We start from the raw sequence: 14442 nt of genomic DNA on the forward strand, positions 1-14442 counted from the left end.
CAGAGGGTAGATATTTCTGGCATTTCCTGCAGCTCAGGGGTGTAGTGGAAATTTTAAATATCATGAGTGTTTATATGTGCTTTCACAAATTCTGTGTGTAGGACTAGGGAGAGAGAGAACAGGTAGGCATGTCCCTACCATAAACATTCCCACCACAAATGTTCCTGCCATAAACGTTCCTGCCATAAAGGGATGGGAAATTTAGGGGAGTGTGGGTGCATGTGCTTGATAAGATCTGACCTTAATGAGGTGACTAAGAGGTCACATAAACGCAAGCACACACACCAGGCTACACAAGCACATACCTAGCTCTGAATCCTGTCTCTTCTTCAGTGACACTGTCTCTAAACCATACAGCATGGCCGGTCTCACCACTGTCCTGTACACCTTCCCTTTGATTCTCCCTGATATATTTCACAATGTCATCTGCAAACATCAACGTCCAAGGAGACTCCTGTCTGACCTCCTCTGACAACTGGTCCTTTACTATAGAAACAGGAAGGGGCTCAGAGCCGATCCCTGATGCAGTCCCACCTCCACTTTGAACTCCTCTGACTGACCTACAGCACACCTCACCACTGTCCTGCTCCTCTCATACATGTCCTGCACCACTCTGACATACTTCTCTGCTACTCCTGACTTCCTTATACAGTACCACAGTTCTTCTCTTGGCACCCTGTCATACGCTTTCTCCAAGTCTACAAACACACAGTGCAACTCCCTCTGTCCATCCCTATACTTCTCCATCAAAATCCTCAGACCTCAAAAATTGCATCTGTTGTGCTCTTTCTGGGCATGAAGCCATACTGCTGCTCACAAATTTCCAATACCTTCCTTAACCTAGCTTCCACTACTCTTTCCCACAGCTTCATTGTATGGCTCATCAACTTTATCAATTTCAATTCAATTCAATTCAAGTTTATTTGTATAGCGCTTTTTACAGTAGACATTGTCGCAAAGCAGCTTTACAGAACATAAACATAGAGCAGAAAGTAAACATAATTAATTATAAAGGAAATAACGAATAATAAAAGAAATAAGAATTAACAGAATAAAAATTCTAGATTATTATTAGATATATATAGTTCACAATGTGTATGTATTTATTCCCCTATGAGCAAGTCTGAGGTGACTCAGGCAGCAGTGGCAAGGAAAAACTCCCTTAAATTGGTAAAGGAAGAAACCTTGAGAGGAACCAGACTCAAGGGGGACCCATCCTCATATGGGTGACACTGGGGTGTGATTGTAATATACAGTCAGTTAAATGTTGTATTGGTGTAAGGATCATGAACTTCGGATCTCCTTAGTATCACAGAGTCTAACTGGTGATGTCTCAGGATTCTTAGAGTCGGCCTCGGCTCAGTGGACGTCCAAAGGCTTCGTCCAACAGAGGACGTTGGGAGCTGGTACAGTGTCTGGATGCCTCGGGATGGGTACAAAGAGAGAAGCAGTGGAAAGGGATTAACATATCTGCTGTTCATAAAAATGTGCAGGTCTGATGTACTATTGCATGATACTATAGGATGTATTATGTGTACGCCTGACTAAAGAGATGAGTTTTTAATCTACATTTAAACTGGGAAAGTGTGTCTGAGCCACGAACACTATCAGGAAGACTATTCCAAAGTTTGGGAGCTAGATAAGAAAATGCTCTACCACCTTTAGTAGACTTAGATATTCTGGGAACTGCCAAAAGTCCTGAGTTTTGTGATCTCAGAGAGCGTGAAGGATTGTAACGTGTTAGAAGACTAGTTAGATACATGGGAGCTAAACCATTAAGAGCCTTATACGTAAGTAGCAGCAGTTTGTAATCAATTCTAAACTTAACAGGTAGCCAGTGTAGAGATGATAAAATTGGGGTTATATGGTCATACTTTCCTGTCCTAGTGAGAACTCTGCCAGCTGCATTTTGGACTAACTGTAACCTATTTATTAAAGATGCAGGACAACCACCTAGTAATGCATTACAATAGTCCAGTCTAGAGGTCATGAAGGCATGAACTAGCTTCTCAGCATCAGAGACAGACAGGATGTTTCTCAGCTTGGCAATATTTCTAAGGTGGAAGAACACTGTTTTGGTAGTATGAGCGATATGATTTTTAAAAGACAAGTTGCTGTCTAATATAACACCGAGGTCTTTCACTGTCGAGCTACTAGTAACAGTACATCCCTCTAAATGGGAGTTAAGTTGTGAGAGATTCTGTGCACTGGTTTTTGGACCTATGAGTATTATCGGAGTTTAACAATAGAAAGTTGCAGCTCATCCAGTCTTTTATCTCTCTAAGGCATTGAGTTAATTTGGACACTGTGGCTATTTCATCTGGTTTTGATGAGATATATAACTGTGTGTCATCAGCATAACAATGGAAACTAATCCCATGTCTTCTAATAATGTTCCCTAATGGAAGCATGTATATAGAGAAAAGCAGAGGTCCTAGAACTGATCCTTGAGGGACCCCATGATTAACTGGTAATAAACTGGAGGATTCGCCGTTTAATTCTACAAAATGGTATCGATCAGACAGGTAGGATCTAAACCAAATTAAAGCCTGACCATGAATACCTGTGTAATTTTGTAAGCGATCTAGAAGAATGTTGTGGTCTATAGTGTCAAATGCAGCACTAAGGTCAAGTAGAACTAATAGTGACATACAGTCTTTGTCTGAAGCTAAGAACAAGTCATTTGTAACTTTAACAAGTGCATTTTCTGTGCTATGATGGGGCCTGAAACCTGACTGAAACTCTTCAAGGATGTTGCTCTCCTGTAAGAAGGAGCTCAGTTGAACAGACACAACCTTTTCAAGTATTTTAGACATAAACGGAAGATGTGAAATAGGTCTGTAATTTGATAGTTCATTAGAATCTAAGTTAGGTTTTTTGATGAGTGGCCTAATAACTGCCAACTTAAAAGACTTCGGGACGTAACCTAAAGATAATGAGGAGTTAATGATATTAAGAAGAGGCTCACCAGCTTTATGTAACACTTCTTTCAGTAGTTTAGTTGGGATGGGGTCTAGTGAACATGTTGTTGATTTAGCTGTAGTAATAAGCTTTCTAACTCTTCCTGTCCTGTACTTGTAAAGCTGTGTAAAGCCTTAGGTGAGATTGTGTCACTGGTTGCTCTCATATGTTGAGCGTCACCTATTTTATTCCTGATACTTTCGATTTTATCAGTGAAGAATCTCATAAAGTCCTCACTACTGAAATGTGATGGAATAGTGTGTTCAGATTTCTGTTTTTTTGTTAAACTAGCCACTGTGCTAAATAAAAACCTGGGATTGTTCTGGTTATTTTCTATGAGTTTGCTCAGGTGCTCAGCCCTAGCAGCTTTTAGAGCCTGTCTATAGCTGGACATACTGTCCTTATACGCAATTCTAAAAACCTCTAATTTAGTTTTTCTCCATTTCCATTCGAGGTTACGGGTCTCCCTCTTGAGGGTGTGAGTATGACTATTATACCATGGTGCAAGTGTTTTATCTCTAACCTTCTGTAATCTGACTGGGGCAACAGTGTCTAATGTGCTAGTGAATATAGCGTCTATGCTGTTAGTCATTACATCTAGGTCGTTTGTGTTTGAGGGTACAGTAAGAAGTCCAGACAGATCAGGCAGGTTATTTGTGAATCTGTCTTTGGTGGTCGGAATAATGGAGTCGATAACGTGGTGAGATGTAGTTAGTCTGTTCTATAGGTAGTGTGTACATTATGAGATAATGGTCTGTGACGTCATCACTTTGAGGTATGATGTCTATATCAGTGACATCTATTCTGTGTGATATTATTAAATCTAGTGTGTGGTTACGTCGATGAGTTGCACTAGTGATGTTTTGTTTGAGCCCAAGTGAGTTTAGTAAGTCCATAAATGTGAGTCCTAAAGCGTCGTTGTGTCGTCAACATGAATGTTAAAGTCTCCTATAATTAATGCTTTGTCAAAGTTAACCAATAGGTCTGAGAGAAAATCTGTGAATTCTCTAAGAAAAACTGTGTAGGGCCCTGGGGGTCTGTACACGGTCACTAGAGCAAGAGACATCAGGGATTTCTTCGTGTGCATGTGCGATAGTGTAACATTAAGGACGAGCACTTCAAAAGAACTAAATCTATGCTGTGTTCTCTGGGTAACAGCGAGGTAATCACTAAGGATAGTGCCGACTCCACCTCCACGACCAGTCAGATGAGGCTCGTGCTTATAGATATATCCTGATGGTGTAGACTCGTTTAGACTGATGTATTCATTTGGTTTAATCCAAGTTTTAGTGATGCAGAGTGCAGTAAGGCTATTATCTGAGATCATTTCATTTACAATAAGTGCTTTGGGTGCAAGCGATCTAATCTAAACTTTATCCCTCTATAGTTGCTGCAACTCTGCACATCACCCTTATTCTTAAAGATTGGCACTAACACACTTCTTTTCCATACCTCAGGCATCCTCTCACTCTCTAAAACCCTGTTGAACAAACTAGTTAAAAATTCCACTGCTGCCTCTCCTAGACACTTCCAGACCTCTACCGGGAAGTCGTCAGGACCAAGTGCCTTTCCACTTTTCATCCCCTTCAAAGTCTTCCTGACTTCATCCTTTCAAATCTTATTTATTTTCTGTTCCACAGAGTTCACTCCTTCTACTATTTTCCCCTCTCATTTTCCTCATTCATCAGCTTCTCAAAGTATTCCTTTCATCTCCTCTGTACACTCTCCTCACTTGTGAGCACCCTTCCATCTCTATCCTTAAAAATTCTAACTTGCTGCACATCCTTCCCATCTCGATCCCACTGCCTAGATAACCTGTACAAGTCCTTCTCTCCTTAACTAGTGTCTAACCTAGTGTACAACTCATTATATGCCTTCTGCTTTGTTTTAGACACCTCCCTCTTCACTATACGCTGTAACTCCTTGTATTCCTGTTTATTCTCTTCAGCCCTGTCCATGTCCCACTTCTTCTTGGCTAATCTCTTCCTCTTGATACTATCCTGATCTTCCTCATTCCACCACCAAGTCTCATTATCTTCTTTCCTCCTTCCAGATGACACACCTAGCAACTTTCTCCCTGTCTCCCTGATCAGTTCTGCTGCAGCTTACCAGTCATCTGGCAGGTTGTAGTCACCCAGAGCCTGCCTCAAAGCCTGCCTCAACTTCTGTCTAAATTCCTCACAACATTCCTGGTGTGGACTTTGGGTGCATACAATCTGTAATTTCTTACAGTATCCAGCTCATATTTAAGTCATAGAAGGCACATAATCATTAAGTATGGCAAACATTCAGCTTGTACAGTGTGTGAGCTGCAAGATGTTTAGAAATTATTTCTTTGTTGTTAACTGTTAGAGAGATAACTAACACTTATCACAAGTAAAAGTAACACTAATTTCACTTGTGATAATTGTGTTATCTCTCTAACAGTAAAGATTTTAGCTTTAGAAGTGTGCATCCAGAGTCAGGGTTAGCAATAGTGAGAGTCGTGTAGTGTCTGTAGGGGAAAATCTGTATACCTTAGGCAAAGTACCCACTGAGAATCCTCACTGAAAGAGCTCGGGTTATAGGAGACTCCAACATAAGGCAATTTAGGGTAAAATTAGCCATGCTAATTCTGATGCTGTAGTATGCTCTAGCCCTATTGCTATGTGACATGCCGATGTAGCTTAGAGCAGGTTATGGTGGCTGAACTGCTAAATAACATTTACAATGAAAGCATTTGGCAGATGCTTTTATCCAGAGAGACATACAAAAGTGCTTTTAAGTCTCAATCATTGAATATTAACTCTGGGTCACTATGTACAACACTGTTTAACCCTCTGTGGTCCAAAGGCACGCTGGCACGTCCTTGGCACATTTTTTCCTCTTCAACGTGAAGTCCACTTAAAATACTCCGTCATTCATAGTCATACACATACATGTAATACATCATTCGAAACTGTGAAGTGTCTACTTTTATTTGAGTGCCTTCATAATAACAACAAAATGCTGTGCTTTTGTCAAATAAACAAAATAACATATAATGCATTCAGACATCTCTGTGTCCTTGACCATCTTCCTGAAACACGTTACAAACATGAACTGATAACTCCGCCAATACTTATCACACGAACATGATACATATGTCTAATGAACGCCTGAAATGTCTATTTTTAAATGAGGTAATTAAAATCGAAAGCAAATATTGTCTTTTTGTGTAATCTGTATGTAAGTAAAGAGAGGTAGAGTTTTTCTGGCTCGACCTCATTAGCACTAATGTGATCCCACCTACCGCGTGCGTGCCATTCATATGACAATTAAGACTAATGGCTATGCAAACAAGATCAACGCCCCCCAAACAATGCTATAAGAAGCACAAAGTTTTATCAGATTCATTCACTCATCGGGAAGATGAAGATGCTGGGAACATGAAACTCTTTACAGCTGAGGAAGCTCTACAGGTGCTCCTGGACAGCGAGGAAGAGTTCGCCGTTTCCTCAGATGAAGAGCAGGACTCCGACGTCGAACGTTTGTATTTTGAAGAGCGACTTGATTCAGCTGAGGATATAATTTCTGAAGAGTAAGTTTTACTTACATTTGTTGAAATCTTGTGTGATGTAAAATTATATATAATGTACTGTATACAGACTATTTGCAAGCAGATATTAAGAGCGACTTTATAGAAACGTCTTGTAATTGGCAACTTTTATTTACCTTAAAATGTTAGTTCTTATTAAGCTGTATGCTGATTAATGTAATGTGAATATACAATATGTTATATAGCAATATCACTATTTAGAATATATTTTGACTAGTGTTTATGCCTCAACTAGTCTTGTTTACGTGACTATCTGTTCGGGTGTAAATGTATCAATGTGGTGTCGATGAGCTGTAAATGTGCCCGGAGATATGTCATGTATTAATTTTTAGCCATAAATATGCCTGGTAATGGCCCGTATACAAACATATACTTAAGCCTCAACTAGTCTTGTTTACGTGACTATCTGTTCGGGTGTAAATGTATCAATGTGGTGTCGATGAGCTGTAAATGTGCCCGGAGATATGTCATGTATTAATTTTTAGCCATAAATATGCCTGGTAATGGCCCGTATACAAACATATACAGCGCATCTCTGTACCCAATTCTCTTATCTCAGCTATGCCTAACTGCCTTAGTTATTGTTTTATAAGTTTGTTACTGTGGAGATACATTATATTAATTATTAAAAACTTTTGTAGGAATGTGGCTGTATCAATCTCGTCTTCACCTGCACCGGCCGCAACACTTTCACCTTCATTTGATGCTCGCATGGGGGCACGCAGTAATGAGAACAATAAAGAGTACGTCCACATCTAACTATTTTTTTCTATTATGCGTGCAGAATATTTGTATTACTGATGTGGAAAATGCATTATATTAATTGTGTTGCTTTGTACTTTGAAAATACATGATACTAATAATGATTTTTTTTTTTTTAGGAATGTGTCTGCAACACGTTCACCTTCGTCTGATACTCGCACGAGGGCACGCAGCAACGCGACCGACATTCATCCAGTGTAAGCCACATTTACCGTTTTTTATGTTCTCAGTATTAGTAATACTGGTGTGTTGCTTTGTACTTTGAAAATACATGATACTAATTATGATTTTTTTTTAGTAATGTGGCTGCAACACGCTCACCTTCGTCTGATACTCGCACGAGGGCACGCAGCAAAGCAACTGTTAACAAAAAAAAGTACGTCCACTCTTGTACCCATTTTTCTTTTATATTTTATATTAGTATATATTAGTTATATATTATTATTACTAATGTGCTGCTTAGTACTTTGGAAAATACACGATGAGACTAATTATGTTTTTTTTTTAAGAATGTGTCTGCATCACCTTTACCTGCTACACTGAAAAAACGAACTTTTTGGTGTAGTAAAATATATTAGGTTAACCCTAATAATTTCTACAAAGTAATATTAACATTTATTGAATACTAGATGGGGGGCACGGTGGCTTAGTGGGTAGCACGTTCGCCTCACACCTCCAGGGTCGGGGTTCGATTCCCGCCTCCGCCTTGTGTGTGCGCGGAGTTCTCCCCGTGCCTCGGGGGTTTCCTCCGGGTACTCCGGTTTCCTCCCCCGGTCCAAAGACATGCATGGTAGGTTGATTGGCATCTCTGGAAAAATTGTCCGTAGTGTGTGATTGCGTGTGTGATTGCGTGAGTGAATGAGAGTGTGTGTGGTGCCCTGCGATGGGTTGGCACTCCGTCCAGGGTGTATCCTGCCTTGATGCCAGATGACGCCTGAGATAGGCACAGGCTCCCCGTGACCCGAGGTAGTTCGGATAAAGTGGTAGAAAATGAATGAATGAATGAATGAATACTAGATTTTCCTAAGTACAATTGTAAATAAATACACAATTAATTCATGTACAAAATGAACTGTGTGGGATCAGTAAGTTTTAGTAGATATTGTATCGTATTATTTAACTGTTTTATAGGCACTGCACATAGACCTAAAAATACCAAGTAAATTTTAATCAAAAGCTTTAGTGCATTCAAGTCTGTGCATTGCGCATGCGCCATTGGACCCGCCATTACCCGCTTTTTGGATCAGAGGAGTGCTGTTTTACGTGGCTAGTTGTAGTATGGTGAGTTATTTTTACATTTCCTCTGTAATTAGCATCTTTTTTTTTAAGTCTGTGAGCATTTGTATAGTTTTTGTTAGGTTATTTTGTTGTATAATACTTTACTTCAGTAAAATAACGTTAATGTTAGGGGTCAACGTTATACTTTTAACGGTAATGAGGCCTAGAACTTTCCATAGCCATTTACAAAGCATCGAGGCTCATACAGAAGTTTGTTTAAAACCAAACACATTTCCGTGGGTCGATGGTGATTTCATGACAAAACAGAAAAATATTTGATTTGAAATTTGCATTCCGTTTTTCTTAACGTTACACGTTATGCAATTATCTTACTAATCAGGCAGATTCGCATAGAAATACTTGATGCTTTGATCCAATTCGTTACATATACTGTAAATACGTAATATAAATATATTCACTGAAAAACGGAACCATATTATTTTCTCTCATGGTAATGATATTTAAAGTACATGAATTTGATATTAGACATGAATAGATAACACGACACATTTAGTACTGTGTTCAAAATTTGCGGGTTCATAATGTGCTGCAAAGGGCGAGTCGTGAAGTTAGCGCGGATATGCTGCACGGGTCATGAAGTTAAAATAGCCTTGCACAAAGACTGCATGTCGTCTGGTAAGCAATCCATAACAATACAGTGTAGTTATAAAAATAAAGTTATTATTATTTTTTTTTTATGAAAATGCATAAAAATTAAACAAAGACATTTTCCCCAAATAAGTATTGTAGTATAACTACCAGGACATCAGTGATGTGTGAGCTGAATTTGGTGACAGTATTTTTGTATTCGCTTTTCGGGTTTTGCACTTCGCAGACGGTCCCTTGGAATCTGTCTCTTAGGTGTTCGCACATAGAGACTTATGTATTTTGTCCAACGCGGAGGAAATCTGATATTGAGGAAATTTGTTGTAGCTGCCGCTCTACATTACTATGATAACAAAAGAGGTGTTATTTGTGTAGTAACAGCGTTTAGCTAGGAGTTATTGACTCTGGAATCTCCAATCTGTGAATATGCGGCCAACTTTACTTAAGTTAATAAAGCTGCTGCGCGCATTTTAATTTCAAATTAAAAAAGCTTGTCAAGTCAGACTCTCTAACCATTAGGCCACGACTGCCCCCATAAGTAATTAGTTGGTTAGACTAACACATTGCTTTTTCATCAACTTTCAAAAATATGGCCTGAATACATAGAACAAGGTGACTCCAAAAACCCTGGGATGAACCTAAAAGTGATAAAGTAAAACAGAAAGGCTAATGTTAGAGCAGAAAATATTCATCAGATGTTTCATTATGTGATTGACATTGCAGTATAATTATTGCAGTATAAAAATGACTTAAGTCTGCATGCTGAACAACACTGCTTAGGTCTTAGATATACAGTACTGTGCAAAAGTCTTAGGCGTGCTAGTACCCCCCCCCCAAGAGGTTTTAAGCCAGTTAAGTTTTTGCTTTGCTGTATTGTACCAGTAAGAATTTTCAGTTTACATTTTTAAACATTCATTTTGTCATTATTTGTAATAATCCAGTTAGATTTTTGTATGCACAAGGAGTCTGACAACAGCCGGTGCTACACACCTGATCTCATCAAATCTGTTTATTATTACATGAAAACTGAGACAAACTAAATTCAGAAGAACTTACCTGGCTTAAAACCTCTTTTGGGGGGTAAAAATACTAGCACGCCTAAGACTTTTGCACAGTTCAGTATGCGTTGACAACATTATTCTCTTCACAGAACCAAAGCATTGAGGTGAGACGTGAAGCTATTATCCGGAGCCTCATACTGTACCTTGGCGAAAAAGAAGAGGAACTTTTTGAAGAATGCCTGGTAAAGCTTTTTTTTAAAATTGTTACCATAAAGTTAAGCCTGAAATAAGAGGCAGATAAATTCTTAATCTAATGCCAAATTCTTGTTAATTATATGCAGGAGGACAGTCACAGTGACACCATGCAACACATCCTTAAGATTCTGGTGGTCTATGGAGCTGGTGTAGAGGATTCAGTGGATGCATCTATTATTCTTGAAGGCCGGGAGATCCTAACAGGATGTCACAACGTGGCTAAAGCATGTGCACTACTTATGGGGTTGATTCATGCCCTCAATCTTGCATACCACAAAGCCCTGCGCTATACTTTTGAGGTGTTTCAAAAACTTTTTCTAGAACTGGATGGGATTAAGTTGTCCTCTAAAGTTCAAACTTTAAATTCCAAGCTGCTGACTTAAAGTTTGTTTGTGATGGCAAGTCCTGCACATTAGTGGATGCCATTACAACACCCCAACTCAGTGTTCCATCATGCATGTTCTGGTGAACCCTTTTCATAAATAATTATTTTGGGTTGTTCTGTTGTTTTGAAATTGTTTCCCACACTTTGGTACATAATTTGTTCTTTTGCCATTTGTACTAAATTGACATTTAGTAGCGTTTTCAGTTTTATGCCTTATAACCACCTGGTCTTACTGTCTTTTTTTTTTTTTTTTTTTCCACAAACTTTTAACACGAAGAGAGACCAGACTTTAGAAGCATCAAGGTGTTTATACTGTGTTTTGAATTTACTTTATTCAAGGCAAATAGTGGTGGGAATTTGTTTTGTTAAAGTTATAATTTTTTTCCAGTTTTCATTTACTTTGAACTAGAGCATTTTTACATATTTAATAAACATCTTTAACATCTGTTGTATGCTATATATTTTGATACCATTGGGGAAAAATAAAAAATTGAATTGTATTTAACCATTGCGATTTGTGTTGAAAGCATAGACAAAGTGATTACATTTATTTGGTAATATCATTATTATTAATGTTTACTTAATTAATACTACAAAAGAAAATAAAAAAAACAGTAAATGCAATCTACCCTAAAAAAGTAAATAAGATTTATTAAATATTTCTAGTACAGCAATGCTACACACTTTGAAAAAAATCTAATAGAATTTACCTAAATAATTCAAACAAATCGAACTTCTAAAATAAAAATAATTAAGTAACATTTACTTATTTTTTTAACAAACATTTCATGGATTACTAAGTAGATTTTAATTGATTTTGCTAGATAATTAATACTTGAAATTAGGCAGTAGATTTTACTTAAAAAAAGTTCGTGCAAATTGTTACGAGGATTTTTTTTAGTAAATTTTACAAGTTCGTTTTTTCAGTGTACTCACACACGCAGTAGGTCTCTTTCAGTTCTCAAAGCAACCGAGACTAATGTGTAAGTACGGTTTATTAAAGTGTCGCTGCTACAGTAAAATAATGAGTAATAATTTTATTTTATATTTTATTTTTAATTAAAAAAATTTCTAACCCTAACCATTTATTTATTTATTTACAGATTTAACACTGACAGTTATAATGCACCTGTTGCAAAGAGACTCAAGACCAACATCCAGGCAAGCAGCAGGCAGTCTGTTCTGTCATGGAAAACAGAGACTGATATTGATGTGGTTCCACACACTTTGAGTTTCTTTCCTGCATGGGAACCTGGACTACAGCTGAGTCCTGCAGATGCACACACACCCCTGAGTCTCTTCAAAATGTTTTTTTTTTATGAGAATGCAGTGTCAACTCTTAGCCATAACACCAATGCTCAGGCTGCCAAGGCAACAGCAAAGGGTTGCAAGTACAAATGGAAAAATGTCAGCGCCACTGAGATGTACCGCTACATTGGACTAATATTTTATATGGCCACCTTGGAAATGCAAAACATGTCATGTTCCCTTGTGTGTTCAGTTAAATAGGAACTGTTTTGAACAATGGCATGACGAAATTTAACTCCAATTTCAAAGATTCACAGTGTGTGATGGCTTTCAAATGTATATTATTATTATTATTATTATTATTATTATTATTATATGTGTGTGTGTGTGTGTGTGTGTGTGTGTGTGTGTGTGTGTGACAGGTATACAAAGTATACAACTAAATATTGTTATAATTCACACAAAATTGTTCTCTTGTACATTTTATGATACCTGATAAAGGTGTGCTTCTCCTTTAAGTGTTGCGTAGTAATGGTATAACCTAATTTCCTGTCCTAACTCCTCCTCTTCCCTTTTGAAATGTGATTCAATGGAAGAGGTAGGTTTCTTTTGTCCTCCTGTTAATTTAATGTAATCCTTATTTTAATTATATTTTTTATATTGGTATTTCCACCCCAATTTATGTGTAAAGTATTATTTTATTTATTCTTGGGATTATTTTCATCATTTTACATTCTTTGAGGTATATTTGTTTTTTTATGTGAGACCAGCACATGCTAATAGAGGTGCATCATTTGTTTTATAGAGTGTTATAAGGGCCACTCAATCTGAGGCTGCTTATTTGTCTCTGTTAACCAGGTATGTTTTCTGTATATTATTTTATGTTTATTTTCTTATGTTCTCTGGCCCTTTTGAAATGTGATTCAATGGAAGAGAGTGTTATAAGGGCCATTCTATCTGAGGCTACTTATTTGTCTCTGTTAATCAGCAAAGAGATCCAGTGAATCGGCTTCCTGCTGTCCCGTGTCTGTCTTTGCATCACACAACGTAACACGACACAGACCAAGTTTTAATACCCGGTGTCGCTAGCCGCACATCACGCTGGGCATAAGCGAGCCACACGGGTTACACGTGGTGCCGTGAACCTTTGGGTTTCGCATGATCGGCTGTTCTCCGATCGCCGGAGTTGCTGCTTCAATAGACGACGGGTGTGCTGTGCTGAATCGCTGGAGTGTTTCACTGGATGTGGACGCCGCAGCTCGTTTCATCTTGTCACCTGTGTTCAACCAGTTCACTGTATCTGCTGCTCACATCAAGTAAGACGGCTTTAATTGAACGGTTGCTTTTTGTGAGGTGTGGTTGAGAACTGTTTTGTTTATGTTAATGACTATACACTCGTGATATATACACTTTTTAATGTGTTTTGAACTGTTCCGTGCGACTGAACATTTTTTTTTCCGTGTGACTTTTTTTCTTTTTCTTCTTTTCTTCCCCAATCTTCCCCAAACTCTATGCTGAACTGTTCTTCGCGCTGATGCATGCTCATTATAATGGAGCTTTTTGTGATTGTCACAAGTTTTTTTTCTCTTCATGAGACGTCACACTGTACCGCTTGAGAGGGCCTTGTTACATGCATTTCTGCAAAGTATACATATATATATATTTTTTCTGCATACAGTGTTGTTTTTAGTGCGTTTAATTCCATTTTTTTTTTAATATCTCTTGGTGTTTACTTTTCAAGTTAAGCCATGTTTGAGGACACAGTCAAGATAAATTTAGCTCTGTGCAACACCCTAACGCCATGTTTCCAGCAGCAAGGGGTAGTGGGGCTGTGTTTAGTTGCCCTGTAAAATTGTCTGAAACTCCACCTCACTGTTTTGGGAGGGGAAGGGCATTGTTTAATGCAGATATTGACCAGGTACATGCATCTGATTCAGCCATTGGTGCCTCAGTGGGCCCTACTGCCTGTTCCACACCTTTTGCACGCTCAAACGCTGATCATGTTTTTAATCCAGAGTCCTTAGGTGGTTTTATTTCTGATTTAGCTCAGAAAATTGGTGAGAGCATTTCGGCCAGTCTTACTTTGACACAACAACCCAGCCAAATGCAGTCTAAGTCAAATGTCCAGCATTCAGATGACTCTGTTGATACATCAAAATTGAAAGTGATTGTCGAACATGTGACACCTCCACCATTCTTTAGGGGTGATTGAAGTGATTCATTTACTGTGCACGAATGGGAGGACATGATGTACAGTTATTTGAACAGTAAGAAATGCACTGATTAAACTGCTTCTGATCTCATTTTGAGCAGGTTGGCTGGAAATGCAAGGGACGTGGTCAAAGTGTCCTTACGTAGCTTCCCAGGGC

General features: G+C 38.3%; 1 protein-coding gene across 3 annotated transcripts; it reads left to right on the top strand.

Annotated features, from left to right (window-relative positions):
• The first annotated feature begins 6251 nt into the window (after window positions 1-6251).
• LOC125146332 lies at window positions 6252-11270 on the top strand. 3 transcript variants are annotated; one of them, XM_047822930.1, is made up of 7 exons: window positions 6252-6520; window positions 7180-7281; window positions 7420-7497; window positions 7599-7676; window positions 8478-8581; window positions 10335-10427; window positions 10527-11270. In XM_047822930.1, exons 1-5 carry the CDS (start codon window positions 6267-6269, stop codon window positions 8569-8571), a joined length of 606 nt encoding a protein of 201 aa, XP_047678886.1. In that variant the 5' UTR covers window positions 6252-6266; the 3' UTR covers window positions 8572-8581; window positions 10335-10427; window positions 10527-11270. The 3 variants fall into 3 exon arrangements, with proteins under 3 accessions (XP_047678886.1, XP_047678885.1, XP_047678887.1); XM_047822929.1 differs by having other exon boundaries at window positions 8478-10427; XM_047822931.1 differs by lacking the exon at window positions 8478-8581.
• The last annotated feature ends 3172 nt before the right edge of the window (window positions 11271-14442 follow it).

This window comes from Tachysurus fulvidraco, chromosome 14 (assembly GCF_022655615.1).
Source record: "Tachysurus fulvidraco isolate hzauxx_2018 chromosome 14, HZAU_PFXX_2.0, whole genome shotgun sequence".
Classification (NCBI taxonomy): domain Eukaryota; kingdom Metazoa; phylum Chordata; class Actinopteri; order Siluriformes; family Bagridae; genus Tachysurus; species Tachysurus fulvidraco.

What these genes read in the sequence shown, in the direction of transcription:
- LOC125146332 (XM_047822929.1), top strand. Translation starts at nt 6,267, where the DNA reads ATGGCTATGCAAACAAGATCAACGCCCCCCAAACAATGCTATAAGAAG. An exon ending in GAGGATATAATTTCTGAAGA is followed by an intron (nt 6,521 to 7,179) that starts GTAAGTTTTACT and finishes AAACTTTTGTAG; the next exon opens with GAATGTGGCTGTATCAATCT. An exon ending in GCGACCGACATTCATCCAGT is followed by an intron (nt 7,498 to 7,598) that starts GTAAGCCACATT and finishes ATTTTTTTTTAG; the next exon opens with TAATGTGGCTGCAACACGCT.